Source organism: Ovis aries, chromosome 20 (genome assembly GCF_016772045.2).
Source record: "Ovis aries strain OAR_USU_Benz2616 breed Rambouillet chromosome 20, ARS-UI_Ramb_v3.0, whole genome shotgun sequence".
NCBI lineage: Eukaryota > Metazoa > Chordata > Mammalia > Artiodactyla > Bovidae > Ovis > Ovis aries.
Genome location: NC_056073.1, coordinates 49,790,063 through 49,818,037, shown reverse-complemented (window position 1 = coordinate 49,818,037; position 27,975 = coordinate 49,790,063). Strand labels below are relative to the sequence as shown.

The 27,975-nt window shown below is 51.0% G+C and overlaps 3 protein-coding genes across 8 annotated transcripts in view; 2 read left to right on the top strand and 1 right to left on the bottom strand.

Moving 5' to 3' along the window:
- Window positions 1-13,180, bottom strand: part of LOC121815993 (serpin B6-like) — a 29,943-nt gene extending 16,763 nt beyond the window's left edge. Inside the window, exons 1-4 of one of the 3 annotated variants that reach the window (XM_060403810.1) lie at window positions 5,821-13,180; window positions 4,781-5,687; window positions 4,368-4,456; window positions 1,341-1,501 (exon numbers count right to left, since the gene is read on the bottom strand). The gene's annotated coding sequence lies outside the window, so the exon portion shown is untranslated. The remainder of the gene's footprint in view (window positions 1-1,340; window positions 1,502-4,367; window positions 4,457-4,780; window positions 5,688-5,820) is intronic. The other 2 variants (XM_060403812.1, XM_042237112.2) reach the window with 2 other exon arrangements.
- Window positions 253-13,914, top strand: LOC121817396 (iron-sulfur cluster assembly 1 homolog, mitochondrial-like). The gene is made up of 3 exons (XM_060403817.1): window positions 253-7,799; window positions 7,889-7,979; window positions 8,525-13,914. Exon 1 carries the CDS (start codon window positions 330-332, stop codon window positions 717-719), a length of 390 nt encoding a protein of 129 aa, XP_060259800.1. The 5' UTR covers window positions 253-329; the 3' UTR covers window positions 720-7,799; window positions 7,889-7,979; window positions 8,525-13,914.
- Window positions 253-27,975, top strand: LOC101110458 (serpin B6). Of its 4 annotated transcripts, XM_060403815.1 has the most exons (11): window positions 253-7,055; window positions 7,691-7,799; window positions 7,889-7,979; window positions 8,525-11,760; window positions 11,843-16,472; window positions 21,347-21,521; window positions 21,684-21,833; window positions 24,538-24,652; window positions 25,607-25,749; window positions 27,122-27,277; window positions 27,452-27,975. In XM_060403815.1, exons 6-11 carry the CDS (start codon window positions 21,357-21,359, stop codon window positions 27,854-27,856), a joined length of 1,134 nt encoding a protein of 377 aa, XP_060259798.1. In that variant the 5' UTR covers window positions 253-7,055; window positions 7,691-7,799; window positions 7,889-7,979; window positions 8,525-11,760; window positions 11,843-16,472; window positions 21,347-21,356; the 3' UTR covers window positions 27,857-27,975. The 4 variants fall into 4 exon arrangements, with proteins under 4 accessions (XP_060259798.1, XP_060259797.1, XP_042093054.1 ...); XM_060403814.1 differs by having other exon boundaries at window positions 253-7,799; XM_042237120.2 differs by having other exon boundaries at window positions 253-7,799; window positions 8,525-13,035; window positions 14,219-16,472.

Here is a 27,975-nt window from a genome sequence, read left to right as displayed (position 1 = left end):
AACAAAAACAAGACTGGGAGCTGACTGTGGCTCAGATCATGAACTCCTTATTGCCAAATTCAGACTTAAGTTGAAGAAAGTGGGGAAAACCACTAGACCATTCAGGTATGACCTAAATCAAATCCCTTATGACTATACAGTGGAAGTGAGAAATAGATTTAAGGGACTAGCTCTGATAGACAGAGTGCCTGATAAACTATGGATGGAGGTTCATGACATTGTACAGGAGACAGGGATCAACAACATCCCCATGGGCCCGCGGTGTCCATGGAGAGAGGTTGAGATGGCCGACCTCCCGCCCTAAACACCGGGGCGGCAGAACGGCGAGGATGTCGGCTTCGTTAGTCCGGGCCACTGTCCGGGCTGTGAGCAAGAGGAAGCTGCAGCCCACCCGGGCCGCCCTCACCCTGACACCTTCAGCAGTAAACAAGATAAAACAACTTCTTAAAGATAAGCCTGAACATGTTGGTGTGAAAGTCGGTGTCCGAACCAGGGGTTGTAATGGACTTTCCTACACTTTAGAAAATACAGAGACAGAAGGAGACTCTGATGAAGAAGTTATTCAAGATGGAGTCAGAGTGTTCATCGAGAAGAAAGCACAGCTAACACTGTTAGGAACAGAAATGGACTTTGTTGAAGACAAATTATCCAGTGAGTTTGTGTTCAATAACCCAAACATCAAAGGAACATGTGGCTGTGGAGAAAGCTTTAACATGTGACTCCTCAGGGCTGCTCGGGCCCCAGGAGAGCTGTGGAGGCGCTGGGCTCATTGAAGAACCATGTGACTGTCCCGTGCGTAAGGTGTGTGACGCATGGCTGCCTTCCAAGGAAAATAAAGTGACGCATTTGAAAGTGAAGCCAGTGTGTCAGATTCCAGGAGATTCGATACTTTTGTTCTTTATACGGGACAGAAAATGAGAATCCATTGCTCTCTTTGGGTCATCTTTCTGATCTGTAAAGAAAAAGTTAATTTCTCCTTCCTGCATCCTTTCTGTTAGAACTGGTCCCATGGAGGTGGCCTTCCTGGGGGGATTTCAGAAAACGGATTCTTAACAGCTGTGCTTTGGTAGCTCTTTCACTTACCACCAAGACTGATGACTGGAAATTCAGAGGCAAGAAGTCTAGACTGCTGGCGCCCTGTGATGGGGCACTGTTTTCCTACCCAGACTTGGTATCGTGTCCCTACGTTTTTATCCAGAATTTCAGTGTCAGATGCCTCCTTTGCTTATCGCCCTGTAGCATCCCCAGCCATTAGATTAAAATACTGGACAAAGCTTTCCTTGAACTGTAGTGCTGAACAGTTCCCAGTGATGAGACCAGAAGGTAAATACTTCACCCACCTGTTTTTAAGTCCGTTTCTCTTGCCACTCTTCAGTGTCTGCCCAGAGGTGAGGCCTCAAGCTGACTCAGGTCCTTTCTCTTGAAGTCTCTTTAAGGGACTTCCCTGGTGGTCCAGGGGTTAAGACTCCCCACTTCACTGCAAGGGTCACGGGTTCCATCCCTGATCAGGGAAACAAGATCCCAAAATGCTGCATGGCGAGGCCAAAAAAAAAAAAAAAAAAAAAAAGCAGGAAGTTCTCTGAAAAGCCATCTAACCCACTCACTCGATTCTTTACCTGGGGAATAAAACCCCAGGGATGCTGATGGGCTTTGTCCCCTGACACTGCAGGCCGGACTGGGGCAGAGCGGGGACCACCCGCATCTCCTCTCTTGGAGGTGCCACACCAGTTCTGTGCTCTGAGGCAGTCAGTGGAGGTAAATGGGTGATCCAGCTTCTTTATCTGGTCAGCATTTTGATTAGATTTCCTTGTAATTTGGAGAGCATATTTAGCTTTATTTTATTTGGGGTGAGAAGAGTCTTATTTTAAAACCCATTTGTGTGAATTACCATCTTATTTCACTAGGACTTGGAACAGTAGTTCACACTAGCAGGGAAGAGGACACCGTAGCAACCCAGAATTGTTCTTTTGGAATGTGGTAGTGATTTTGAAGCAGAACACGGGGATCTTTTCTTGTAATTACCAGCATGTGTACACTTTCTGGACCCTAAGTCCAGTTGCTAAAAATTTAAGCCTAATATTTTAACCTAACATTTTTATCACCACCCTTTCTTAAACAGTGTTCCTTTTGTCCTTTCGTTATCGATTTTCCTGGATTTGACTTATTAAGTGTTCTATGAGATGACATATTTGCCGCTTTTGAAAGCCTGTCCTTATGAAGTGGAGAAGCTGAGTTCCTTTATGTTTGTCATGTTTACTAAGGTACCGGGCACAAAATGCGCCAAAACCTAGAGCAGCAGCTTTACGTAAATGCTTATGAATTTATATTGTTACTATAATTGTCAACCCACTTATAATTTATGCAATACTGTATATATGTAGAGATTGAATTGCCAATTAAAAAAAAAAAGAGAAGTAAAAAAAAAAAAAAAGAACATCCCCATGGAAAAGAAATGCAAAAAAGAAAAATGATTGTCTGAGGAGGTCTTACAAACAGCTGTGAAAAGAAGAGAAGTGAAAAGCTAAGGAGAAAAGGAAAGATATACCCATTTGAATGCAGAGTTCCAAAGAATACCAAAGAGAGATAAGAAAGCCTTCCTCAGTGATCAATGCAATGAAATAGAGGAAAACAATAGAACTGGAAAAACTAGAGATCTCTTCAAGAAGATTAGAGATACCAAGGGAACATTCCATGCAAAGATGGGCTCAATAAAGGACAGAGATGGTAGGGACCCAACAGAAGCAGGAATGGTCATTTGACCCCAAATGTCAGCAGTGCTGCCTTTGAGAAATGCTGGCTGGACATGTAATCAGCCCCCTTTAACGTTGGAACCTACCACCCTGGGTCCTCCCTTCCCTTCCCTCGGTTCCTGGGCAGGTCACCATCACCCCCACCGTCCCCCTGCCCCCAGGATCTCTTACCCCCTTCTGAGTCACACTGAGATGGCCTAAACTCTGAATTAGGAAATCTTTATGCCTATAATTTGAATTGCTTCTTAAGTGTCTCTTTATGTCCAACCTGGTCCTGCATTTTGAGTAGACGATCTTCATTATGGAAGAATGCAGCACTCATGGGGGGAGAAGTTCAGAGGGAGAAGGCCTTCGAAGTTACGGAAGAAACAAGTTTAGGGGAAAGGGCTTCAAAGTCATGGAAGAAACAAGTTTAGGGAAAAGGCCTTCAAAGTCATGGAAGAAACAAGTTTAGGGGAAAGGCCTTCAAAGTTACGGAAGAAACAAGTTTAGGGGAAAGGCCTTCAAAGTTATAGAAGAAACAAGTTTAGGAGGCCTTCAAAGTCATGGAAGAAACAAGTTTAGGAGAAAGGCCTTCAAAGTTATAGAAGAAACAAGTTTAGGAGGCCTTCAAAGTCATGGAAGAAACAAGTTTAGGGGAAAGGCCTTCAAAGTTATGGAAGAAACAAGTTTAGGAGAAAGGCCTTCAAAGTCATGGAAGAAACAAGTTTAGGGGAAAGGCCTTCAAAGTTACAGAAGAAACAAGTTTAGGGGAAAGGCCTTCAAAGTTATGGAAGAAACAAGTTTAGGAGGCCTTCAAAGTTATGGAAGAAACAAGTTTAGGAGAAAGGCCTTCAAAGTTATGGAAGAAACAAGTTTAGGAGGCCTTCAAAGTTATGGAAGAAACAAGTTTAGGAGAAAGGCCTTCAAAGTTACGGAAGAAACAAGTTTAGGAGAAAGGCCTTCAAAGTTACGGAAGAAACAAGTTTAGGAGAAAGGCCTTCAAAGTTACGGAAGAAACAAGTTTAGGAGGCCTTCAAAGTTATGGAAGAAACAAGTTTAGGAGAAAGGCCTTCAAAGTTACGGAAGAAACAAGTTTAGGAGGCCTTCAAAGTTATGGAAGAAACAAGTTTAGGAGAAAGGCCTTCAAAGTTATGGAAGAAACAAGTTTAGGAGGCTTTCAAACTTATGAAAGAAACAAGTTTAGGAGAAACGCCTTCAAACTTATGGAAGAAACAAGTTTAGGAGAAAGGCCTTCAAAGTCATGGAAGAAACAAGTTTAGGAGGCCTTCAAAGTTATGGAAGAAACAAGTTTAGGAGGCCTTCAAAGTTATGGAAGAAACAAGTTAAGGAGGCCTTCAAAGTTATGGAAGAAACAAGTTTAGGAGAAAGGCCTTCAAAGTTATGGAAGAAACAAGTTTAGGAGGTCTTCAAAGTTTTGGAAGAAACAAGTTTAGGAGAAAGGCCTTCAAAGTTCCGGAAAGCTTTGCAGAACAGGGCCATGCTCAGCATTGCTCTTTGTAGGCTGCTAAGAAATGGCATCTGAGTGCCCGCAGGCAGAGCTGCAGGCACGGTCTTTTGCTAACAATACCCACATAGGGCTCACTGGGCTGAGTTAGGAGGTCAAGAGGGACTGACCTTGGTGGTGGTGGGAGATGGTGCTCTGCCGGGTGACCCAGACCTGCTGGAGTGTGCTTGCCAGAACCAACTCTGTTTCTTCTCTAGAGCTGAAAGTCAGATCGTGAAATAAAGAGTTTGAAAAACATGGAAACCTCCTCCCTTCTGGACAGTGTTGGAAAACTTCTGAAAATGCTTCCTTCTAGGGCCCTTATTTTTCTTTTTTTTTGGCAGGATCCTTCAGATTCAACCAGATAGGAAAATATTTTTCAGATACAATGCTAGTTTCTTGAAAGTAATCAGATAGGGAAAATTCAGATGGAAAAGATAGCATTTCAAAATCTCTTGATTTTTAATTGATTCTTAAAAAGATTTCATGTCCCCTATGTATCGTTTTGGGAGTTCTCTGGTGGCTCAGATGGTAAAGAACCCACCTGCCAGTACAGGAGACACCGGTTTGATCCCTGGGTGGAGAGGATCCCCTGGAGAAGAAAACAATCACCCACTCCAGTATTCCTGCCTGGAGAATCCCATGGACAGAGGAGCCTGGTGGGATTAAGTCCATGTAGCTATTGTTGGGAGAAGAGGGAGGAAAAAATGAAAAGCTTTTTTCTCATTTCGAGCTCAGTTTTTTCATCCTTGGTTAAAGCCATCTCCTACCACGGGGATACAAGCTGGACAGAGGGAAGTCCCTCAGGCCTTGGCACACAGGGGCGGCCTGCATCCACGGTAGAGGAGAGAGCCCTCTTGTCAGGAGCGTGAAGGCCCAGAGCTGACGACGAGTGGGCAGAGGCCCTGGCTCCGTGCACAGTGGGGGTGAGCGTCCTGCTGGCTCCCAGTGAAACGCCCTCAGCCAGGCCTGCAACGCCTGGGCCCTGAAGCAGCATCTCTGAGAGCAGGCAGAGGGCAGCACGCCTCCCGGTGGGCCTGTGGGCCTCCTGCCTCTCCTCCTGGGGACAGAGGCGTTCCCGGGCGTCTGCCCTGATGGCTGCGAACATCACAGGAGCCTGGGGCCGGCACTGCGTCCAGGCAGCCGCTCCTGGATCAGGGCTCACCTGGACTCCCATGGAAAGAGAGGCCGGCAGCAGGACGAGGCCCCCCACCTCCTGTCCTTCCTTTGGACACATCGAACAAGGCCTGGCTCCAGATGGCTGGACGCTAACTCCTGGGCAGGCGGACAGCTGGAGCGGGGGCCCAGGGATGCCCAAAGCTGCGAGCCTCTCTGGGAAGAAGCACCCCATTCAGGGGACTGGGGGACCCCGACACCCTTCTCTTCCACTTCAGCGTGCTGAGCCGAGACGTCTGGCTCTGCTCTCACACAACACCTTCTGGCTCGGAGGGCTGTGCATGACACAAACAAGTAAGCACAGTAAATCCAGCCACTGGCTAGGAGCCAGTTGAAATCACTGCAGATGGTGACTGCAGCCATGAAATTAAAAGACGCTTACTCCTTGGAAGAAAAGTTATGACCAACCTGGACAGCATATTGAAAAGCAGAGACATTACTTTGCCAACAAAGGTCCATCTAGTCGAGGCTATGGTTTTTCCAGTGGTCATTTATGGCTGTGAGAGTTGGACTGTGAAGAAGGCTGAGTGCCAAAGAATCGATGCGTTTGAACTGTGGTGTTGGAGAAGACTCTTGAGAGTCCCTTGGACTGCAAGGAGATCCAACCAGTCCATTCTGAAGGAGATCAGCCCTGGGTGTTCTTTGGAAGGAATGATGCTAAAGCTGAAACTCCAGTACTTTGGCCACCTCATGGGAAGAGTTGACTCATTGGAAAAGACTCTGTTGCTGGGAGGGATTGGGGGCAGGAGGGGAAGGGGACGACCCAGGATGAGATGGCTGGATGGCATCACCGACTTGATGGACGTGAGTCTGAGTGAACTCCAGGAGTTGGTGATGGACAGAGAGGCCTGACGTGCTGCAATTCATGGGGTTGCAAAGAGTTGGACACGACTGAGTGACTGAACTGAACTGATACTTGAAAAACCATATTAAACGAGTTTAGGGCAAATCGCTCTTTTAAAATCTCTGCTTGCCCTGGGGGTTTCTGTCTCACCCTTGTGTTCGTAGGGCAGGAACACCCGAGACTCTGGGATGGGTCCTGCAGTGTTTCTGCAGAGAAAACAGTCTGTGGATCGTCTTGAAGCAGAGCCCACCACGCACGTGCTCTGAGCTGGGGTGAGAGCTGGGGCGAGGGGTGCTAAGACAGGTGTGCGGGACAGACGAGGTCTTCTGGATTTAGGATCTGACCGGTTTTCCAGGTGGAAAAGCCACTCACATGTGAGAGGTTGTGAGCTGGGACAAATCCGGAACCTGAAGTCACATTCAGGAGGTGAGGGAGCAGGGAGCCGACTGCCCAGCACTTCCTGTGCGGAACCCGGAACCACCGGGCGCCCTTCTCTGGGTTCCGTGTGCTGGGTTCAGGCCTTTTCCGATCTGGCCTGGCTCCGATTTCAAGGCTCCTTCTTGCCACTGTCTTCTCCTCAATCCCCTCCGGGACACATATACCTTCCCCCCACCGCCACCTCCCGGGACCTCCCAGGCCATTCTCAGAGGACCTGTTCTCTGACATCACCAGGCAGACCCGGATCTAAAATGCTGTTTCCCTCTGCGTCTGGCTGAAGAGCTTTAACATTTGTGCATAATCGCATCCCCCAGGAAGCCTCACCATCCCTTTGGAAATCTGTCCTGACGCTGCAGTTGAGGTATGGACACAAAACCAAGTCAACGAGAATGAGGTTGTCCTAAGGCCGGTCACCTAGTGGGGAACATGGAAGCTCCTACATAAAGTCTGTCCGGAGTAAAGTGTCTGCCTGGGACTTTCTTGGGGAATTTGTGTGTGGCTGCCACCATCTAGATGTTTTCTCATAACACCTAGGAATTACTTCTGAGCACTTCTGGTGTTCTCATCACCTGTGAGGCACCTCAGATCAGAGATCGTGTCCTCAGCCAGGTGCCCAGCACCCAGCCCAGTGCCACGCTCGTGGGAGAGGCCGAGAGATTCCTGCTATTTGAGTTGACAATCTTCCTTATGCAAGGGTGGAGCACTCATGGGGGAAACAAGTTTAGAGGCAGAAAGGCCTTCAAAGTTCCAGAAAGCTTTGCAGAACAGGGCCATGCTCAGCATTGCTCTTTGTAGGCTGCTGAGAAATGGCATCTGAGTGCCCGCAGGCAGAGCTGCAGGCATGGTCTTTTGCTAACAATACCCGCACAGGGCTCCCTGGGCTGAGAGTTAGGAGGCCAAGGGGGACTGACGTGGTGGTGGTGGAGATGGTGCTCTGACGGGTGACCCAGACCTGTTGGGGTTTGCTTGCCAGGACCAACTCGGTTTCTTCTCTAGAGCTGAAAGGCAGATTAGGAAGTAAAGACTTTGAAAACCATGGACACCTCCTCCCTTCTGGACAGTGTTGGAAAACTTCTGAAATAGCTTCCAGAAAACCTCTTATAAGGTAAGCGTGATTGCACTGACACTATGCTGATACTCATTGCATTCCTGGGTCGGGACGATCATTGCCTTCTTTTTCTTTGTTTTTGGCAGGATCCTTCAGATTCAACTAGATAGGGAAATATTTTTCAGATGAAATGCTACTTTCTTAAAAGTAATCAATATGGAAAACTAGTTGGAAAAGGTAACATTTCAAAATCTTTTGAGTTTTAATTGACTTTAGAAGGATTTCATGTCCCCTATGTGTCTCCTTTTCCTATTTGGAACCAGTCTGTTGTTCCATGTCCAGTTCTAACTCTTGCTTCCTGACCTGCATATAGGTTTCTCAAGAGGCAGGTCAGGTGCTCTGGCATTCCCATCTCTTTCAGAATTTTCCACAGTTTATTGTGATCCACACAGTCAAAGGCTTTGGCATAGTCAATAAAACAGAAATAGATGTTTTTCTGGAATACTCTTGCTTTTTCCATGATCCAGCGGATGTTGGCAATTTGATCTCTGGTTCCTCTGCCTTTTCTAAAACCAGCTTGAACATCTGGAAGTTCACGATTACGTGTTGCTGAAGCCTGGCTTGGAGAATTTTGAGCATTACTTTACTAGCGTGTGAGATGAGTGCAATTGTGTGGTAGTTGAGCATTCTTTGGCATTGCCTTTCTACAGACTGGTTTCAAATAGGAAAAGGAGTGTGTCAAGGCTGTATATTGTCACTCTGCTTATTTAACTTATTTGCAGAGTACATCATGAGAAATGCTGGGCTGGAAGAAGCACAAGCTGGAATCAAGATTGCTGGGAGAAATAGCAATAACCTCAGATATGCAGATGACACCACCCTATGGCAGAAAGTGAAGAGGAACTCAAAAGCCTCTTGATGAAAGTGAAAGAGGGGAGTGAAAAGGATGGCTTAAAACTCAACATTCAGAAAACGAAGATCATGGCGTCTGGTCCCATCACTTCATGGCAAATAGATGGGGAAACAGTGGAAACGGTGTCAGACTTTATTTTGGGGGCTCCAAAATCACTGCATGTGGTGATTGCAGCCATGAAATTGAAAGACGCTTACTCCTTGGAAGGAAAGTTATGACCAACCTAGATAGCATATTGAAAAGCAGAGACATTACTTTGCCAACAAAGGTCCATCTACTTAAGGCTGTGGTTTTTCCAGTGGTCATGTATGGCTGACCTTAAGGAACGTGAGCCTCTTGTGGCCTTGGTGGCCGATGTGGATCTGGGCAAACCCTGGCTTCCTCTCCCCATGCTCCCCTCTGCTGTATCATCAGGGGCAGTCCGTGTGGAGGGTCTTCCTTCCGTCTTGTATCACACATCCTATGGGACAGCTTGTAGGTCTCTGGGCCTCATAGAACTCCCGAGACCCAGTTCAAACTCCAGACCGTGGCTGTGATGCTCATGGGCCTGGATCCTACCGGCTGACCCCTCCCGTCAGGAGCTACCTACACAGACGCCTTTCTCTGCAGGGCGTCCAGGAGCCTCCCTAGCGGTCTCCACGGCCTGGGTTCCTGGTTCCCGTGTCCCTCCTCTGACTCTCACAGAGCCCATGGCCTCTCACAGTGGCTCTGATGCCCCAGAGCCCCTCGGGCCCGTGTGCAGGACCCGGGAGGTTACTTGGAAGTTTTCCTGAGGACTGTGGCTGGGCTGAGAGTGGCAGGGATAGGAAGCACAAGTGAGATTGCCTTGTGGTTTTCTGATCCTTGTATCTATTTACTCGGCTGTGCGGGGCTCCTTGCCACTCAGCCTTTCCTGCTGCTGCCCTGGCGGAGGCCCTCTGGGCTCAGGGCTCGGGCTTCTCCTGCTGGTGCTTCTCCTGGTGCAGAGCTCGGGCTCCGGGCCCGTGACTGTAGGAGCTGTGGCTCCCGGGCTCTCAGCCCAGGCTCAGTAGCTGTGGCCCGTGGGCTTAGAAGCCCCTGGGCTGTAGGGTCTTCCCAGACCAGGGCTGGAGCCTGTGTCTCCTGCATTGGAAGGCGGGTTATTTGCCCCTGAGCCACCAGGCGGCCCTGTTGTCTTTAAAACCAGAGCCCACATGGTTGTTGATGGTCAGCTGTGGGCGGGAAGGCCAGGCACCCAGGACAAGGCAGGGTTTGACGGCGGGAGGAGTGGTGTCGCCATGAGCAGAGGTGGGAACGTACAGACGGAGCAGGCGGAGGGGACACGAGCCGCCAGTGTGCGAGCCGAGCTGGAGGCTCCTTTGCGTCCAGATGAGGATGTCAGGCAGGCAGGCAGGAGCCGGGGGCGAGGTCCTGCCGGGAACGACCGAGTGGAGCCCTCCTGGGTCAGCAGGAGAACAGCATCCTGAGGCCTGAGCGCCGGGAACCAGGGGTGGGAGCTGGAGCCGCACAGCACAGAAGACCAGGCTTCGATGCCTGGTTTGGGAAGGTCCCCGGGAGATACTGGCTCCCCACTCCAGGATTCCGGCCTGGAGAATCCCACAAACTCGGGGTCGCAGAGAGTCAGACGTGACCGAGCCACCCTCGCCGTGACTTACCGTCCTCCCGGTTGATCTTGTCTGTGACCAGCTCTGGCTTCAAGGAGGGGTGGCCGGTGGGCCTTTCTGGGCCCCCGAGAAGGACCCCCGGCTCAGTGCTCTGCTTTCATTGTCTTCAGAGTCTTTACAGCTTTTGAGCAGAGGGTCCTGCATTCTCATTTTGCACCAGCGCTGCAGATTACGGAGCCAGTCCTGCCGTGGACTACAGAATTTTTTATGGAGAAAAATAGTCTTTTTTCAGATGCTGAGTACCAGGCAAGCGCAAAGCAAATCCTGAGAAATGGAAGATCTTCTCAATCCAGTCTTTTCACATTAAAATATATACACATTTTGGTTGGGATATTTCCATAATTGGCTTTTCAACTCCACACAGCCTGTGTTTCCATGAGAGAAACAGGTAACCCAGTTCAGTTGCTCAGTCGTGTCTGACTCTTTGCAAGCCCATGGACTGCAGCACGCCAGGCCTCCCCGTCCATCACTAGCTCCCGGAGCTTACTCAACCTCATGTCCATCGAGTCGGTGATGCCATCCATCCATCTCACCTGTGCCGTCCCTGCCCCTCCTGCCTTCAATCTCTCACAGCATCAGGGTCTTTTCCAGTGAGTCAGATCTTTGTATCAGGTGGCCAAACTATCAGAGTTTCAGCTTCAGCATCAGTCCTTCCAGTGAATATTCAGCACTGATTTCCTTTAGGATGGATTGGTTGGATCCCCTTGCAGTGCAAGGGACTCTCAAGAGTCTTTTCCAACAGCACAGGTCAAAAGCACCAATTCGTCAGTGCTCAGCTTTCTTTATGGTCCAGATCTCCCATCCATACATGACCACCAGAAAAACGAGGTAGCCCAGTGTGACAGTTAATTTTGTGCATCAACTTGACTGGGTCAGAGGACCAGTTAATTGGTCTGACCTCAAACAAGATGTTGCCATGAAGGTAGTTTTCTTTACTGACAAAGGTTAATCCAGGGAGCAGGTAATCTCTGACAAAGGTTAAGCTCTGGTTTCCCAGGAGTCATATATGGATAGGAGGGTTGGACCATAATGAAGACTGAGCGTCAGAGGATTGATGCTTCTGAACTGCGGGGTTGGAGAAGGTTCTGGAAAGTCCCTTTGACTGCAAGGAAATCAAACCAGTCGATCCTAAAGGAAATCAGTCCTGAATATTGGAAGGACTGATGTTGAAGCTGAAGCTCCAATATTTTGGCCACCAGATGCAAACACCTGACTCATTGGACAAGACCTTGATGCTGGGAAAGACTGAGGGCTGGAGGAGAAGGGGGTGACAGAGGATGAGATGGTTGCATGGCATCACCGACTCGATGAGTTTGAGCAGACTCTGGGAATCGGTGATGGACAGGGAGGCCTGGCGTGTTGCACTCCATGGGGTCACAAAGACTTGGACATGACTGAGGGTTCCTGCTGAACTGAACAAGAGGTTTCTTTTGTTAAGGAATCCTTTGAACAGAAAATGAAGGTAAAACTTCTGGCAAACCAATTCAGGACATGGGGACTTAAATTGGCTTTTCTTCACTGAGAACTGCACTCTTTATCTGCAGAAATCTGTTCTGGATGGTGGTGCAAACAGCAACCTGAAGGAGAGCCAGCAGCAGTCGGGGGCTTTCCACGGTTCTTGTCTCAGACTCACCTGATTCCTCAGCCACGTCTCCCCCTGCTTAGAGCTGGGTCACGCCTGCCCTGCCCCTGGCATGCAGCTCTGAGGCTCTGAGAGCTGAGTGTGCGTGGTTCCAGCTCAGAGAAGTGTTGGCGGTGGGTGTCAAGGGAAAAGGGCTCTCGCCACCGGGGCCTGTTGCCCAGAGTCACCAGTTATGAGCCCGGGCACCCAGGACTGACTGCTTGTGAGTAAACAGGTGTCTTGTTTTCCGATAACCGATCACCACAAACTCAGGGAGAATGTGTCCTGGAACCTCGCCGTACGCAGGACATTAACATACGCTCCATATCATGTATGTAATTCACATGTAATGTGATCAACAACAGCACTTAGCGCCAGGGTGTGTGCACGTTCACCTGAGATGCATCCAGGGATCCCAACTGGGCTTCCCCAGGGTCCTGGTTCTGCTCATGGAGCAGGTAATCTCTGGCCGGGGTGGGGGTCGGGCTGGTGGGGGATACAGGAATCACATAAACTCTCATCGTGACAAAGTCTCTGCTGGGTCTGGAAAATTCTGTGAAATTGCTGGTGAAGCATTTTCACGTTCGTTTCTGTATACGCCCTTCCCTGTATTCCCCAGGCCAGGTTAGATTCAGCCCAAAGAGACTTTTCCTGTCTTCCTCCGGTTATCGTGGTTTGTGCCCTTCTGGGCTGAATGAGTCTGTGACATCATTATCAGCTGGTGGGCACTGTCCCCCTTGAAGACAGGTGGCACGCCCGGAGGTGTTTCTGTTGTCCTAATGGAGGGAGGCACAGCTGGCCTCTAGTGGAGGGGCACAGGAGCCACGTCAGGAATGGTCATCTGACCCCACTTGTCAGCGGTGCTGCCTGTGAGCAAAGCTGCCTGGACACGAAATCGGGCCCATTTCACGTCGGAACCCACCCCATCTCCAGCACAGCGATGTGTCTGGAGGTTTCTTTTGGGGGGCCTAGTGGGTGACATGCAAAGTCCCTTTTAGTATTTCGCATCAACAGAGGTGGAGACAGATATTTACCAAGCTTCCCTGCCTGGAGCCGGTGTGAGGACCTCCGTCCGTGGCAAAGGTCATGAGGAAGGAGGCTTCAGCATACGCAAAGGTGGGATTGAGCCTCTGGAAACCCCCTGTTCCCGAGCATCTACCCCCAAAACCAGAATCTGCCTACTTTACTGTTTCATTCTCTCATCTACACTTCTGACTTTACGGGGGGCTGTCCCCCAGCACCTCTTTCGGAGAAGGAGTTAGCTTGCAGCTCCAGTCAATAAAAATTCCTGGGCGTGACAAGAGTGTTTCAACTTACAAACTCCTCTGAAGATTATCTAGCCTGCCTGAACAGGTTCGTCTGGCCACATGTGATTGTTTACAGCCTCCCAACTGTGAGAGGCATGAGATATTTTAAACTTACTAAAGGCAGATATTTTTAGGAAGTTAGAAATTATTAGTATAGTGGGTTGGTTAGAAATTATACTGGTGAAGGGTTTTCATTAGTTGGGCCAATATTTGCTGCTAAGTCTCCATATTCCCTGCCCTTATAATGAATATAACTAGCATATAGGAGAAATAAATATTAACCTTTAAGATTAATCATATTAACCTTAAGGTAAGTAAATTCTTCTCTTAACTGTAACCCACTACACCCTCACCCTATAGGAATGCAATTTTATCTGGTACCTTCAGAGGGTGGTGCCTGGTATAAGAAAAATCACCCCTGGAAAATAAGTTTTCTGGTTGACTGATCGTTATCAGAAAGAAAGGATCATAAAATGTTAGCAGGCCCCTTGGCCAGAAGATGATGTAAAAACCCCTACGACCTTTTTGTATACATTTATGTGAAGCACCTGATTTTGATAGAGGTCAGGACTGCTGACCCCCGCGTGACTTTAAAATTTCCATTTGTCTCTATGTGTAACAAAAGGTATATAAGCAAACCTGAAAATAAAGGAAACGGATCAGTCTCTGGAAAGACTGATTCCCCCAAGTCGTTCTTTCTTGTTCTCCGTTTTTCTGGCTGAATTCCCATCTGGAGCGTGAGTGCTTGCCAAGCCTGCTAATTTTGCCCTGGTTTCTAAGGCCCACGCGAGAGGGGGCCCAAGGCGGGGCACCCTCCGCTATTCAAGCAGGCGCCGCTGGCCTATGTAGGTGGTGCAAGCCTCTTGTCTTGAGGTTTTATTGGACTCCCACGTAAACAAAGTTATTCAGGATCTTTTTCTCCACTAATTTTCCTACTACACTATTCTTTTCTAATCTCTCTTTATACTTCTAATTAAATAGCTTTTTCCTAGGACGCCGACTCCATCTCTGCTTCGAATTACCCGGGATCCACCGAGGCTGGACCCTGGCACTTCCCATCACTTCTCGCTGAGGTTAACAAACGTGACACGCACTGTCTTCTGGAAACTGCCCACCAACTCTGTGGAGCAAATAGGTGTAACTGCTGTCAGGAAGTCAGGTTCAGACATGCATGGAAAGGAAATACGAGCAACACTGGCACATGTCTTAAACGCGGGCTGAGAGATACACGTCTGAAACTCTGATTTTGAATTTGAATATTGCTTCTGAATTATGTCTGCCTCCCTTCTTGTTTCTGCGGCCCCCCTCCTTGGCGTCACTCCCATACGCCCACCCCTTGTACCCCTGCCTGTGCGTCCCCCTGACTCCCTGTTCCCGCTGTCCTGTAGGGGGACCACCCTGGGTCCTCCCTTCCCAGCTCTCCGTTCCTGGGCAGGTCACCGCCACCCTCACCGCCCCACCCAGGACCTCTTACCCCTTTCTGAGGCACACTGCGATTGCATCATTTCTGAGTCTCAGGAAATTTTACCCCTATCATTTGACTGGCTTCTTGAGTGTCTCTTTAGGTCTAACCTGGTCCTTTCCTCTGCGTCATAAATCCACATTAGGACGGAACAGGGATTTTAGAGAAAAACTTCTTCGTGAAACTGAAGCTTTCGATCTCTGTACTTTTCATAAAATTCCTTGGTCTGGAAAAAACCCTCTGTACAGCCATACTTGAAGTCCGGCTTTTCTGCCATGTGACACGCAGGGTAGCAGTGGGGTGAGATTAGTGAGCGGGAGGAGGGGTCCCGGCTCTCTGACTGGGCTGCAGACCCCAAGGGCGCCTCTGTGACTCACACGTCCTTCATCTCAGCTCCTGGTGCCATTTCGGGGGCTTGACATCACTGGGGCGGTGCTGGGTCAGCCTCGTGATCCAGGAATGGCCTGGTTAATCAACATTCATTTTTAACCATCAACCTGATCTGTCTTTCCGTGTTGCCAAACACTGGGACTTGGGGCTCCTCCTCCTGGCCACCTCCTGTTTCTTTACAGAAGCTAAAATGCTTGAGGACCGGGCTGCAGGGAGCAAGGGAGCTGACTGCCCAGCACTTCATGTGCGGAACCCAGACCCACCGGGCGCCCTTCTCTGGGCTCCGTGTGCTGGGTTCAGGCCCTTCCCGATCTGGCCTGGATTTCAAGGCTCCTTCCTGCCACTGTCTTCTCCTCAATCCCCTCCGGGACACATGTACCTTCCCCCCACGGCCACCTCCAGGGACCTCCCAGGCCATTCTCAGAGGACCTGTTCTCTGACATCACCAGACAGACCTGGATCTAAAATGCTGTTTCCCTCTGCATCTGGCTGAAGAGCTTTAACATTTGTACATAATCGCATCCCCCAGGAAGCCTCACCGTCCCTTTAGAAATCTGTCCAGACACTGCAGTTGACGGTAGGGACACAAAATCAAGTCAAGGAGAATGAGGCTGTCCTAAGGCCGGTCACCTAGTGGGGAACACGGAAGCTCCTCCATAAAGTCTGTCCAGAGTGAAGTGTCTGCCGGGGACTTTCTTGGGGAATTTGTGTGTGGCTGCCACCATCTAGATGTTTTCTATAACATCTAGGAAGTACCTCTGAGCACTTCTGGTGTTCTCATCACCTCTGAGGCATCTCAGGTCAGAGGTCATGTTCTCAGCCAGGTGCCCAGCGCCCAGCCCAGTGCCACACTCGTGGGAGAGGCCGAGATGTCCCTGCTATTTGAGTTGACAATCTTCATTATGGAGGGATGGAGCACTCATGGGGGAAACAAGTTTAGAGGGAGAAGGTCCTCAAAGGTCAGGAAGAAAAAAGTTTAAAGAAAGGTTTTTCAAAGTTAGGGAAGAAACAAGTTTAGAGGGAGAAAGGCCTTCAAAGTTCCGGAAAGCTTTGCAGAACAGGGCCATGCTCAGCATTGCTCTTTGTAGGCTGCTGAGAAATGGCATCTGAGTGCCCGCAGGCAGAGCTGCAGGCATGGTCTTTTGCTAACAATACCTGCACAGGGCTCCCTGGGCTGAGAGTTAGGAGGCCAAGGGGGACTGACGTGGTGGTGGTGGGAGATGGTGCTCTGATGAGTGACCCAGACCTGTTGGGGTGCGATTGCCAGGACCAACTCGGTGTCTTCTCTAGAGCTGAAAGTCAGATCAGGAAATAAAGACTTTGAAAACCACGGACACCTCCTCCCTTCTGGACAGTGTTGGAACACTTGTGAAATAGCTTCCAGAAAACATAAGGTAAGCGTGATTGCATGGACACTATGGTGATACTCATTGCATTCCTGGTTCGGGAAGATCAGTGCCTTCTTTTTCTTTGTTTTTGGCAGGATCCTTCAGATTCAACCAGATAGGGAAATATTTTTCAGACAAAATGCTACTTTCTTAAAAGTAATCAATGTGGAAAATTTAGTTGGAAAAGGTAACATGTCAAGATCCTTTGAGTTTGATTGACAGTTAGAAGGATGTCACATCCCCTATTTATCTCTTTCGGGCTCCTCTGGTGGCTCAGATGGTAAAGAATTGGACTGCGATGGCGGATACCCAGGTTCAATCCCTGGGTTGGGAAGATCCCCTGTAGAAGGGAAAGGCTACCCACTCCAGCATTCTGGCCTGCAGGATTCTATACATGAACCATACAGTCCTTGGGGTCGCAGAGTCGGACACGACGGAGCAACTTTCACTCTCCCTCTGGGGGGGCCTCAGCCTCTGGCCCCAGCTATGACTGACACACAGGCGCAGCTGGGCCGGTGAATCCCGCCTGCGGCTCCTGCGCCTACGTCCCCCATCCTGCTCTGTTCCTACTTGTCTCCTGGGCACCTTCACTTCATGCTCCGCAAGCACCCGAGTCCTCTTCGACAGGAGATGCGGGTTTGATCCCCGGGTCAGCAGTTTCCCCTGGAGCAGGAAATGGACATCCTACGAGTGGATTTCCAGTCCATGGCGGGCGACAGTCTGTGGGGCCTCGAGGAGTCCGGCACGACTGACCACTAAGCACAGCAATGCTGCATTAGACCCCTGACCCTCCCCTTCCCCGGCAGGCTCTCTTTCAGCTAATCACATCACAATGAGTACAGTTACCCGAGCTAGACTAGGAAATGGCTCCTGCATCTCCACTCCTTTCCTGGCCCCTTGCCCCCAGTCCGCCTGGTTCTCACATCCTGTGATGCCCGCCCTCATCAGCTCTGGGCAGCATCCCATCACTGCTGCACTGCCCAGGCTCAGGCTGGCCTGGCTGTGCCCTGGTCCCCAGAGCCGAGTCCTAGGGGCCCCTGGGGCCTCTCCCCCTGCACCCAGTCCATCCTAAGGGCCGGTGCTGGAGTCAGAAAGGAAACGGGAGGCAAGGAGGGGAGGAAATGGATGAATGAAGGAATCCTGTTACTCGCCCAGTTTCAGTCTTAGAATGGTTCCCCGTTCTTGTTCAGTCCCTCAGTCCTGTCTGACTCTTGAGACCCCGTGGACTGCAGCAGGCTAGGCTTCCCTGTCCATCACCATCTCCTGGAGCCTGCTCAAACTCTTGTCGGTTGAGTCAATGATGAATCCAACCATCTCATCCTCTGCGGTCCACTTCTCCTCCTGCCTGCAATCATTCCCAGCATCCGGGTCTTTTCCAATGAGTTAGCTCTTCACATCAGGTAAGTAAAGTATTAGAGCTTCAGCTTCAGCATCAGTCCTTCCAATGAATATTCAGGATTTATTTCCTTTAGGATTGTCTGTTAGGATTGTCTGTTAGGATTGATTGCCTTGCAGTTCAAGGGACTCTCAAGAGTCTTTTCCAACACCATAGCTCCATGCTGCTACTGCTGCTGCTAAGTTGCTTCAGTCGTGTCCGACTCTGTGCAGCCCCATAGATGGAAGCCCACCAGGCTCCCCCGTCCCTGAGATTTTCCAGGCAAGAGTACTGGAGTTGGGTGCCTTTGCCTTCTCTGACTGACCGATAAAACCCCAATTCCTCAGAGCGGCCTCCAGGTTCTTTCCAGTCCAGCCCTGCCCCATCCTTCCAGCCCTGCCTGCCTCACCTTGGCCGCTCCCCGGCCCACACCCCCTGCCCGGTCCTGAGTGTACCTCCCGGGAGCGGGAGCCCTTTCCCACCAGTGACTCCGCCTGGTTGTTCCTCCTCCAGCCGCCCCTGGACCTCACCCCTCCGTCGAGCCCGGCTCCTCTGTCACCCCGGGAGCCCTGCCCAAGCCCCACCGCATCACTAGCTCCGACCTTCTGGCCCCATCCGGCCCGTTACGTGCCCATCAGAGCCGCCACCCGCTGCACCCAGACACAGCCTCTTTCCCGTCCCTCTGAACCCACAGAAGAGGAAGAGCGTGTTTGATCCGTTTTATCCCTCGCCTCCTTTGTGACCTTAGAGTCCTCCGTGCAATCAGTTTCCAACCCATAGAGCTTGGGGGTTTCAGCTCTGCTACGAAGTGGGGCTTCAGGGGTAGCAAGATGCTTTCGCCCCTCCCTCCAGTCGTCCCGCCCCGCCCCTCCCGCTCTGCCCCGCCCTCCGGTGGTCCTGCCCCGCCCCGCCCTGCCCCGCCCCTCCAGCCCAGGTATTTGGGCTCCAGCACCGTGGTCCCTGCCCAGTCCGCTCCTACCGGGCTTGGTACGTGTGGGGCAGTGGGGCCGAGGCACCGGCCAACGCAATGCAGAAGCCGGGTGGGCCAGGCGGTGGCTAGCACCGGGCTGGGTTTCCTTTCGGACCAGGTGGCAGCGGCGGACGTCACGACACTGTGAGTGTGGGTCCCGGCCCCCTGCGCGCTCTTGGGGTCCTGTGAAACGTATATGCTTCTTACTGGCGTGGGCACTGAATGGAGAAGAGCTGTCCCTTAATGGGGATCTTCCCCTCCCATGGCTCGAAGCTGGGTCTCCTGCACTGCAGGGGGGTTCTTTACCATCTCAGCCACCAGGGAAGTCCAATTTCAGTATCTATCGAAGCTCATTGAAACACTTCGTTTGTAAGAAGTCGTGAGACTGGTAATAAGCAGGCGGATTCTTCACCAGCTGAACCATAGGGAAGCCCAAGAATACTGGAGTGGGCAGCCTCTCCCTTCTCCAGCACAGCTTTCCAACCCAGGAATCAAAGCGGGGGCTCCTACAGTGCAGGCAGATTCTCTACCAACTGAGCAACTAGGGAAGTCCATGGGTCTATCTTCTCTTTGTTATATCTTCTTACACCTTTCCTAAAGGTGATAGTGAGCTTTCCTGACAGCTCGCTTAGTAAAGAATCTGCCTGCAATGCAAGAGACCCTGATTCAATTCCTGGGTCGGTAAGATAGCCTGGAGAATGGATAGACTACCCACTCCAGGATTCTTGGGCTCCCTTGTGGCTGAGCTGGTAAAGAATCCGCCTCCAATGTGGGAGACCTGGGTTGGATCCTTCGGTTGGGAAGATCCCCTGGAGAAGGGAAAGGCTCCCCACTCCAGGATTCTGGCCTGGAGAATTCCAAGAACCGGACACCATGTCCCTGCCTGGGGAGCTCGGTGCTGCCTCTGGTGTTCTGTGTCAGTGCCCCGGGCACTGATTGATTGATTGATTGATTTCGGGGCCTGCATCAGCGTGGGCTGTTCACTTATCTCGCGATTCGTGCATTTTCTGCCATCAGAGTATCCTGAAGAAACCTCTGGGCCTCACCTCTTCATTCCTTCCTTTTCAGTTTAGCGATTTTACAGGGAGTGGGTATGCTCTCGCCTTTAATGACCATCAGCAACTGTTGTCAGTGCAGAAAAAGAACTATTACCAGCCTCGCTGTGGCCTTTGAAGACCAGTGACCTTCTGCTTTCCTCTGTATTAGTGTTAAGCTACTGGATACTAAGGCCTGTCCTGCGGGCTCAGTGGAAAGAATCCTTTTGCCAGGCAGGAGCCTCGGGTTCATCCCTGGGTCGGAAAGATCCCCTGGAGGAGGAAATGGCAACCCACTCCAGTTTCTTGCCTGGAAAATCCATTGACAGAGGGGCCAGGTAGGCTGTAGTCCAGGGAGTCACAAAAGAGTCAGACGTGACCCAGCTACTGAGCAAGAAACTGGGTATTAAAGATGGAAGAGAATGTGTGTGTGCGGTGGTGGGGGGTGTTTCCTCTCCTCTAGGTTCTTCCCTGCTGGACTGGAAATTGAATTGACCTAATACAAATCAATAGCAGAAATCCAACCCTGCTGAATTTTGTGCGAAAATCGAATATATAAGGCTCAAGAAGTGACAAGGCAGGCAGCCTTGTGTGTGTGATTTGACGAAACAAGGGGTCTGCCTGGGGCAGCAAGGTCGTGAAGTAACAGGGTTTGCTGGTCTCTTGAACAGCCTTTTCAGCCTTTCGTTCCCCTCTTTGGCCGTAGAGATGTCTCTCTGCCTCCTGGTACAGGGAGGGTATTTCCACGGGGAGATGTATTTTCAGCTTTCATGGGGAACAGAATAAGAGTATGCAGAGAGGCCCTGAACCCTCGCGCACCCCCACCCATCCCTACAGTGTCCTGTTCTGGACCAAATGCCTCCCTTGTCAGGGCTGTTCACCTCCGAGGCCGGGCCCTGGAGGTGGACGTGGACGCGTCCCAAGCCCTTGACCTGAGCAGGGTGACAGGGCCTGGGCCTGGGGCCGCAGGAGCTCAGCAAGAGGCCCTGGATTCGGGCTTTGGCACAGGTGGAGTTCTCAGAGGAGGAGACCTTGGCGTCAGGGGGCTTGTCTTCGAGGCTTTCATGCTTCTTTGTATGGGATTTACTTCTCTTTTATCTCAAGGCTTCAGCTTATGCTAAGCGGGGTCTTTCTCTCTCTTTACAACTTGTGTGACTGTGTGTTTGGATTGATCATTTTGATGATTCTTGTTATAAAATCGTACCTAGAGGCCCAAACACAGCGAACAGTCTAGAAATGGGAGCAAAAACCGGTAGCTCCTTCCCGACCCTCCCAGGCCGTGTCCCAGCGCCCTCTCTGTATCAGCGCTGTCTCTCAGCCGTGTTCACATGTCAGAAGCCCACAGCGGGGTCTGAGGCCCTGAGGAAACCAAGTTTTGTGGGTGTACCTGTTTGCCCATTGAAGCGGAGGGCCAGTGCTAACAACAGTTAAGAGCAGCGTGAGACGCGGTCGACCTGTGGCCTGAATTTGCGTGACACTGATTTTAAATCCATCCTTTCAGCCTCGCCAGCATGTTTGCGCTGTTAGCATCAAATGGCACCTTTGCCTTGACCCTTCTGAAAAAGCTGGGTGAGGACAACTCGAAAAATGTGTTTATCGCGCCCCTAAGCCTCTCGTCTACCCTGGCCATGGTCCTCATGGGGGCCAAGGGCAACACCGCAGCCCAGATGTGCCAGGTACGTTCGGGAAGCCAGTTCTGGGTGACGGTGGATCCAGTTCTTTGGCCTGTGAGCTGTTGTCTGAGATCCGAATCCTTAAGGCCTTGCACAACAGACAGGCCTCACTCTCCTGTAGTCAGAGCTTACTGCAGTTGTGGGTTTTTATGTTTTTGATTTCAGACCCTTTCTCTAAGCAACAGCAGTTGTGGAACTTTTAACATCCACCTAGGTTTCCAGAAGCTTCTCAGTGAAGTTAATAGGACGGACACACAGTACTTGCTCAGAACGGCCAACAGGCTTTTTGGAGAGAAGACTTCCGATTTCTTCTTGGTAAGTCATACTCCCGATTGCCCGAAGCAGATAGAGACAGAAGTCCTGTGTAGACGGGAGGCGGACCTTGTGGTGCAGAGAGGCCTTGTGGGCTGAGACCCACATGGTGGGCGGGGTGTTGGACCCCAGTCATGACCTCACGCTTCCTGGAACTGTTCGGTCATTGCCTGTAAGAGGAGCCCTGTAACAGCCCTATTCACGTGTTCCTGAAGCTTCGATGAGTTGATTGTCAGAGAACTAACACAGACCATACCACACTTGCAGATGAGTTGGCCCAAACAGGGAAGTGATCGAATAGAATATTTCTGGTGTTGTTTTTCGCACGTTGGAAGTTTTTTGTGCATTGTGAGACTTGTTCAATTGTTTTATACATGTAAATATTTTGATGCTCTTTTCCTATACAGAATATTTTTTTAAGATTTTGTCTTTTTTACTCTGGTTCTATCTAACTACAATGCTTTCATGGTTTTAAAATTTTTTCATACGCACCTCAAGTCATCTGTGAGTATGTTCTTATTGTATAAAATGCAGACAAGGCCAGAGTCCTCCCACTCTCGCCCCCGCCCTGCCCCCACGCCCTGTATCACGGCTTGTGCCCTGTACACAGGGAAAGTCTTTGCATCTCAGTGCATGTGTGCCTGCTGCTGTTCAGTTGCTAAGCCGTGTCCGACTCTTTCTGAGTCCGTGGGCTGCAGCAGGCCAGGCTCCTCTGTCCTCTCTATGTCCCCGAGTTTGCCCAGAGTCATGTCCATTGAGTTGGTGATGCATCCAACCCCTCATCCTCTGTCGGTCCCTTCTCCTTTGCCTTCGCTCTTTCCCAGGATCAGGGTCTTTTCCGATGGGTCGGCTCTTCATATCTGGTGGCCACAGTGATTGAGCTTCAGTCTCAGCAGCAGTGTGTGTCCGCCTCACCATTTTTCACAGTGGTGGGCAGCGTGCTCAGGGGTGGCTGTACTGAGACGCAGCCGCCAGCCCCCCGGTGGGCATGGGGTGGGGCCCAGCCCGGGCCGAGCCGGCAGGGACTGTGTGTGTATGGTTCTGTCCTGTGTGTGCTACTCAGATGGACTTTAGAAGGAAGGGACAGAGGAGACTCTCAGATCTCAGTGAATTCTGCCTCATTCCCGCCCCGTTGGCTTCAGCCCTTCCCATCGTTCTCAGGAACAGTAGCAGGTGGGTAACCACCCTCTGGTCAATGCTACAGGCCTGAGCCTTTAACATTCTGATTGTTCATGAGACTGAGCAGCTTTTCATGAGGATCAAACATTTGTATCTTTTCTGAAAATTGCCTATTTATGTGTCCTTTGTGTGGTTTCACTTTTGGGCTTTAGGTTTTTTGTTTTTTTTTTTAATTAGCTCTTTGTATATTTAGGATAGCGATCTTATTCTGTTATATGACTTTTTTCATTATTTTTTACACTTGTTTCAGACTCTAAATTCACTCTTTTAAAACAGGTGGTGTAAAGTGAATGTGCTCAGCATGAGGTCAAATATTTTTGTAGGTTTGTACGGCTTGGTGTGAATGTTTTCACAACCTGATTCACTTGTTTTTATCCATCTCAGCTACATGCTAGTTTATTGCCATCTTTGTAGGAGCCTTAGACATACAGAAAAGCAAAATTTCCAATAAAAACAATGAATTACATAATTTTCTTTATTTCTTTCTTTTCTGGTGGATATTTTAGAGCAGCATTAATATTTAAAACGTTATTTTGATATGGACTATAAAATCAAACGATGAGAAATATTTGTCAGTTATTTCACAGTGATCGAGTGTTCCAAGGATCCAATACCAATCACAGTGTATAATTAGATGTTCCTTTAGTTTGCTCTTTGACTGGTCATTATTACTAAACAGTAATTTAAGAAGCAGGCCCTTGTTTTCAGATGTGTTTAAAAGCTGTTGAAATCACCGAGGGTAAGATGAGGTATCAACTTGGAGGAGACCACTTTGCTTCCAGACTATTTTCTTAGACTGAGACACTGACGTCGTTTTCAAAAGCCCCGATAAAGAGTGGAACAGTAGGTTGGCAGAGCCTGAACGACGTGAGGGTTCTATGAAATGAGGCTCCCGGACCACGAGATGCAGGGTCCACGGTGTGGGGAGAACTCAGCCATGTGACATCGGACAGAGCCAATTTTCCTGGTCCTCAGAGCACCTCTGAGACGTAGCTACCACTGCGTCCTTGCTTCCAGGCGGCAAGGAACCAGAGAGACGCAGCGACCTTTCCAGGGTCACACAGGAGGGAAGCCCGGGGCGCGTGCTGGCGGCAGTGTTGCCACGTTGCCCTGAATGGCTGTGTTGTTGTTTCCTAGTTGCTCAGTTGTGTCTGACTCTTTGCGACCCCAGGGACTGTAGCCCACCAGGCTCCTCTGTCCATGGGATTGTCCAGGCAAGGATACTGGAGTGGGTTACCATTTCCTTCTCCAAGGGATCTTCCCACAAAGAGATCAAACCCTCATCTCCAACATTTGCAGGCGGATTCTTTACCACTGTGCCACCTGGGAAGCCTGTGCTTTACTCAGTTATTTATTCAGTGTAGCTGAAAACTGAGAATCCGGATTGAAGGTTAATTGCTAACATTCGTTTGTACATTATACAAGTAACTGTCAAATGATCAGTGTTGAGATTTGGTGCAGTGAAGAAGCAGACTGTTGGCTTGTCTGTTTCGGTAGCCACGTGACTCTGTCATTCCGTCCTTCCTAGTATTTCAAAGATGCCTGCCGCGCACACTACGGACGGATGGAAGAGCTGGACTTTGTCAGCGCTTCGGAGGAGTCCAGGAAGCGCATAAACACCTGGGTAGCTGAACAGACAGAAGGTGAGGACGTGTCACTACTTCTGTTTGCACAGTATTTGAATTGGTCTTATTTTCCATCAGTTCCTTCTCAAGACCATCGATTGTAAACAGAAATGGCTTTTTCTCTAAAGAACTGGAAACTTTCAAATCCACTTCTGAAATTTAATCAGCAACCAATTTCTCCAGCTTTCCCCCTCCTCATCAATCTTCGGTGCACCTCTTCCAGAGCAATCACACTCTGACTTTTGGCTGTTGCTGTTAATGTTCCTATAGTCTGCCTTTTCACAAAGGGCGGAAGGCAGACTCTGGATGCGGCGCCACCTCCCTGCCCGTCCAGCAGAGCGCGTGCTCTGCGGGTCGCTGAGCATCACTGCAGGACACGCGGTCAGGCCCTGGGCCACCTGCGCTTATCCGTTTCCGTGCCCTCCACACTGCCTTCGACCTCTCCCCTTCAGGAGGGTCCCCTCACGCTGTAGACCGAACATTCCTTTTTCTGTCCCTGTGAATAATTCTGCCCTTATTATTTGTTCATTTATGTGTTTTATGCAACTCATGGTATCTTTCTGAGCAGAGACTTGAAGGTTTTTGTCCCTGATTTTGCTTTCAGGCCAGGCTCCCTGCATGGGTTTCCCTGGTGGCTCAGATGGCAAAGAATCACCTGCCAGAGCAGGATAGGCGGGTTGGATCCCTGGGTCAGAAAGATCCCCTGGAGGAGGAAATGGCAACCTGCTCCCATATTCTTGCCTGGGGAACTCCATGGACGCAGTATCCTGATGGGCTACAGTCCATGGGATCACAAATGTGGGACCCTACTTAGCGAGTAGATGGACAACTGGCTGCACATGGTTGTCTGGGGGACAGTGAACCCTCTGGACTGGGCACTGACTCCTCCAGGAGACAGACCAGTAATTACTGTGCCCAGCACCTCGCCAGGAAACCCTGTTAGCTAAATGGTTCTTTAATTCTTCTTTGCAGGTAAAATTAAAGACTTGCTCTCTGCAAATTCAGTTAATGCCTTGACACGTCTGGTTCTCGTGAATGCGATCTACTTCAAAGGAAACTGGGAAAAACAGTTTAACAAAGAAAACACCAGGGAAAGGCCATTCAGAGTCAGCGAGGTGAACAAGAATGTTTCATTAAGCAAAGGAGGTTCTTGGAAACGGTCCCTGGGGTCGCCTTGGTTTATGGAGTGGGCAAGGAGGCTGACCTCAAGGAACTTGAGCCTCTTGTGGCGTTGGCGGCCCAGATGTGGATCCGGGCAAACCCTGGCTTCCTCTCCCCCTGCTCCTCCTCTGCTGTGTCATCAGGGGCGGTCCGTGTGGCGGGTGTTCCATCTTCTATCCCACATCCATGGGGCAGCTTGCAGGTCTCTGGGCCTGCTAGAGCCCCCGAGACCCAGTTTAAACTCCAGACTGTGGCTGTGATGCTCATGGGCCTGGATCCTACCGGCTGAGCCCTCCCGTCAGGCGCTACCTACACAGACGCCTTTCTCTGCGGGGCGTCCAGGAGCCTCCCTAGCGGTCTCCACGGCCCGGGTTCCTGGTTCCCGTGTCCCTCCTCTGACTCTCACAGAGCCCGTGGCCCCTCACAGTGGCCCTGATCCCCAGAGCCCCTCGGCCCGTGTGCAGGACCCGGGAGGTTACTTGGAAGTTTTCCTGAGGACGGTGGCTGGGCTGAGAGTGGCAGGGGTAGGAAGCACAAGTGAGCTTGCCTTGTGGTTTTCTGATCCTTGTATCTATTTACTCGGCTGTGCGGGGCCCCTTGCCGCTCAGCCTTTCCTGCCGCTGCCGAGGCGGAGGCCCTCTGGGCTCGGGGCTCAGGATTCTCCTGCTGGTGCTTCTCCTGGTGCAGAGCTCGGGCTCCAGGCCCGTGACCGCAGGAGCTGTGGCTCCCGGGCTCTCAGCCCAGGCTCAGTAGCTGTGGCCCATGGGCTTAGAAGCCCCTGGGCTGTGGGGTCTTCCCAGACCAGGGCTGGAGCCTGTGTCTCCTGCATTAGAAGGCGGGTTATTTGCCCCTGAGCCACCAGGCGGCCCTGTTGTCTTAAAACCAGAGCCCACATGGTTGTTGATGGTCAGCTGTGGGCGGGAAGGCCAGGCGCCCAGGACACGGCGGGATGAGTGGTGTCGCCATGAGCAGGGGTGGGAACGTACAGACGGAGCACGCAGAGGGGACACGAGCCGCCAGTGTGCGAGCCGAGCTGGAGGCTCCTTTGCGTCCAGATGAGATGTCAGGCAGGCAGGCGCCAGGGCCGAGGTCCTGCCGGGAACGTCCGAGTGGAGCCCTCCTGGGTCAGCAGGAGAACAGCATCCTGAGGCCTGAGCGCCGGGAACCAGGGGTGGGAGCTGGAGCCGTGCAGACGAGCTGACGAGGCGGAGCTGGGGGGGGTCTGGAGACAGACAGAGTGTGTGGGCGCAGGGGCCCGGCTCTGATGACTCGTCCCGCGTGTCCACGGGTCTTGTTTCAGTTAACGTTTATCCATTTCCTTTACAGAACGTGGAGAAACCTGTGCAGATGATGTACAATAAGTCCACCTTTAAAATAACCTACATTGAAGAAATAAGCACCGAGATTCTGGTGCTTCCCTACGTCGGCCAAGAGCTGAACATGGTCATCCTGCTGCCCAGTGAAATCACTGACGTGTACACGGTAACCAGGCAGCCGTGGCCCTGTGGCCCGGGGTCTCGTCCGGATCCCTGCCTGGCACTGGGAACTTCTGTGCAGCCGGCAGGCCGCCCCAGGCCCGCAGGGTGCGGTGTGTGGGTCGCAGCAAATGGTCCCCAGGGCAGCTGCAGACCCTGAATCTTCTACCTTCTCCTCCAGGTGGAAAAGGCCCTGACCTACGAGAAACTCGTCGCGTGGACGAAGCCGGACACGCTGTCCAATGAGGAGTTGGAGGTGTTCCTGCCCCGCTTCACGCTGGAGGAGAGCTACGATATGGAAGGCGTCCTCCGAGACCTGGGCATGACCGACGCCTTTGACGTGGCCCAGGCCAACTTCAGCAGGATGTCGTCCAGCCGAGACCTGTACCTGTCCAAGATCGTGCACAAGTCCTTCGTGGAGGTCACTGAGGAGGGCACAGAAGCTGCAGCCGCCACAGGGGCCACGATCATGACGAGAAGTCTGAGGAAGGTGTACAAGTTCTGTGCCGACCGCCCCTTCCTCTTCTTCATCCAGCACGGCAAGACCGGGGCCATCCTGTTCTGCGGTCGCTTCTGCTCGCCGTGACGAGGTGTGGGGGCCCCCGGTGCTCCTCACAGCTCTTCCCAATCTCTGCAAAGAGCCTGAAACCCCATGTGACCTTGGTGAAGGTCCACAAATAAAAGGCTGATTGGGACCGCCTTGTA

What these genes read in the sequence shown, in the direction of transcription:
- LOC121817396 (XM_060403817.1), top strand. Translation starts at nt 330, where the DNA reads ATGTCGGCTTCGTTAGTCCGGGCCACTGTCCGGGCTGTGAGCAAGAGG.
- LOC101110458 (XM_060403815.1), top strand. Translation starts at nt 21,357, where the DNA reads ATGTTTGCGCTGTTAGCATCAAATGGCACCTTTGCCTTGACCCTTCTG. An exon ending in CCGCAGCCCAGATGTGCCAG is followed by an intron (nt 21,522 to 21,683) that starts GTACGTTCGGGA and finishes TTTTGATTTCAG; the next exon opens with ACCCTTTCTCTAAGCAACAG. An exon ending in AAATCACTGACGTGTACACG is followed by an intron (nt 27,278 to 27,451) that starts GTAACCAGGCAG and finishes CTTCTCCTCCAG; the next exon opens with GTGGAAAAGGCCCTGACCTA.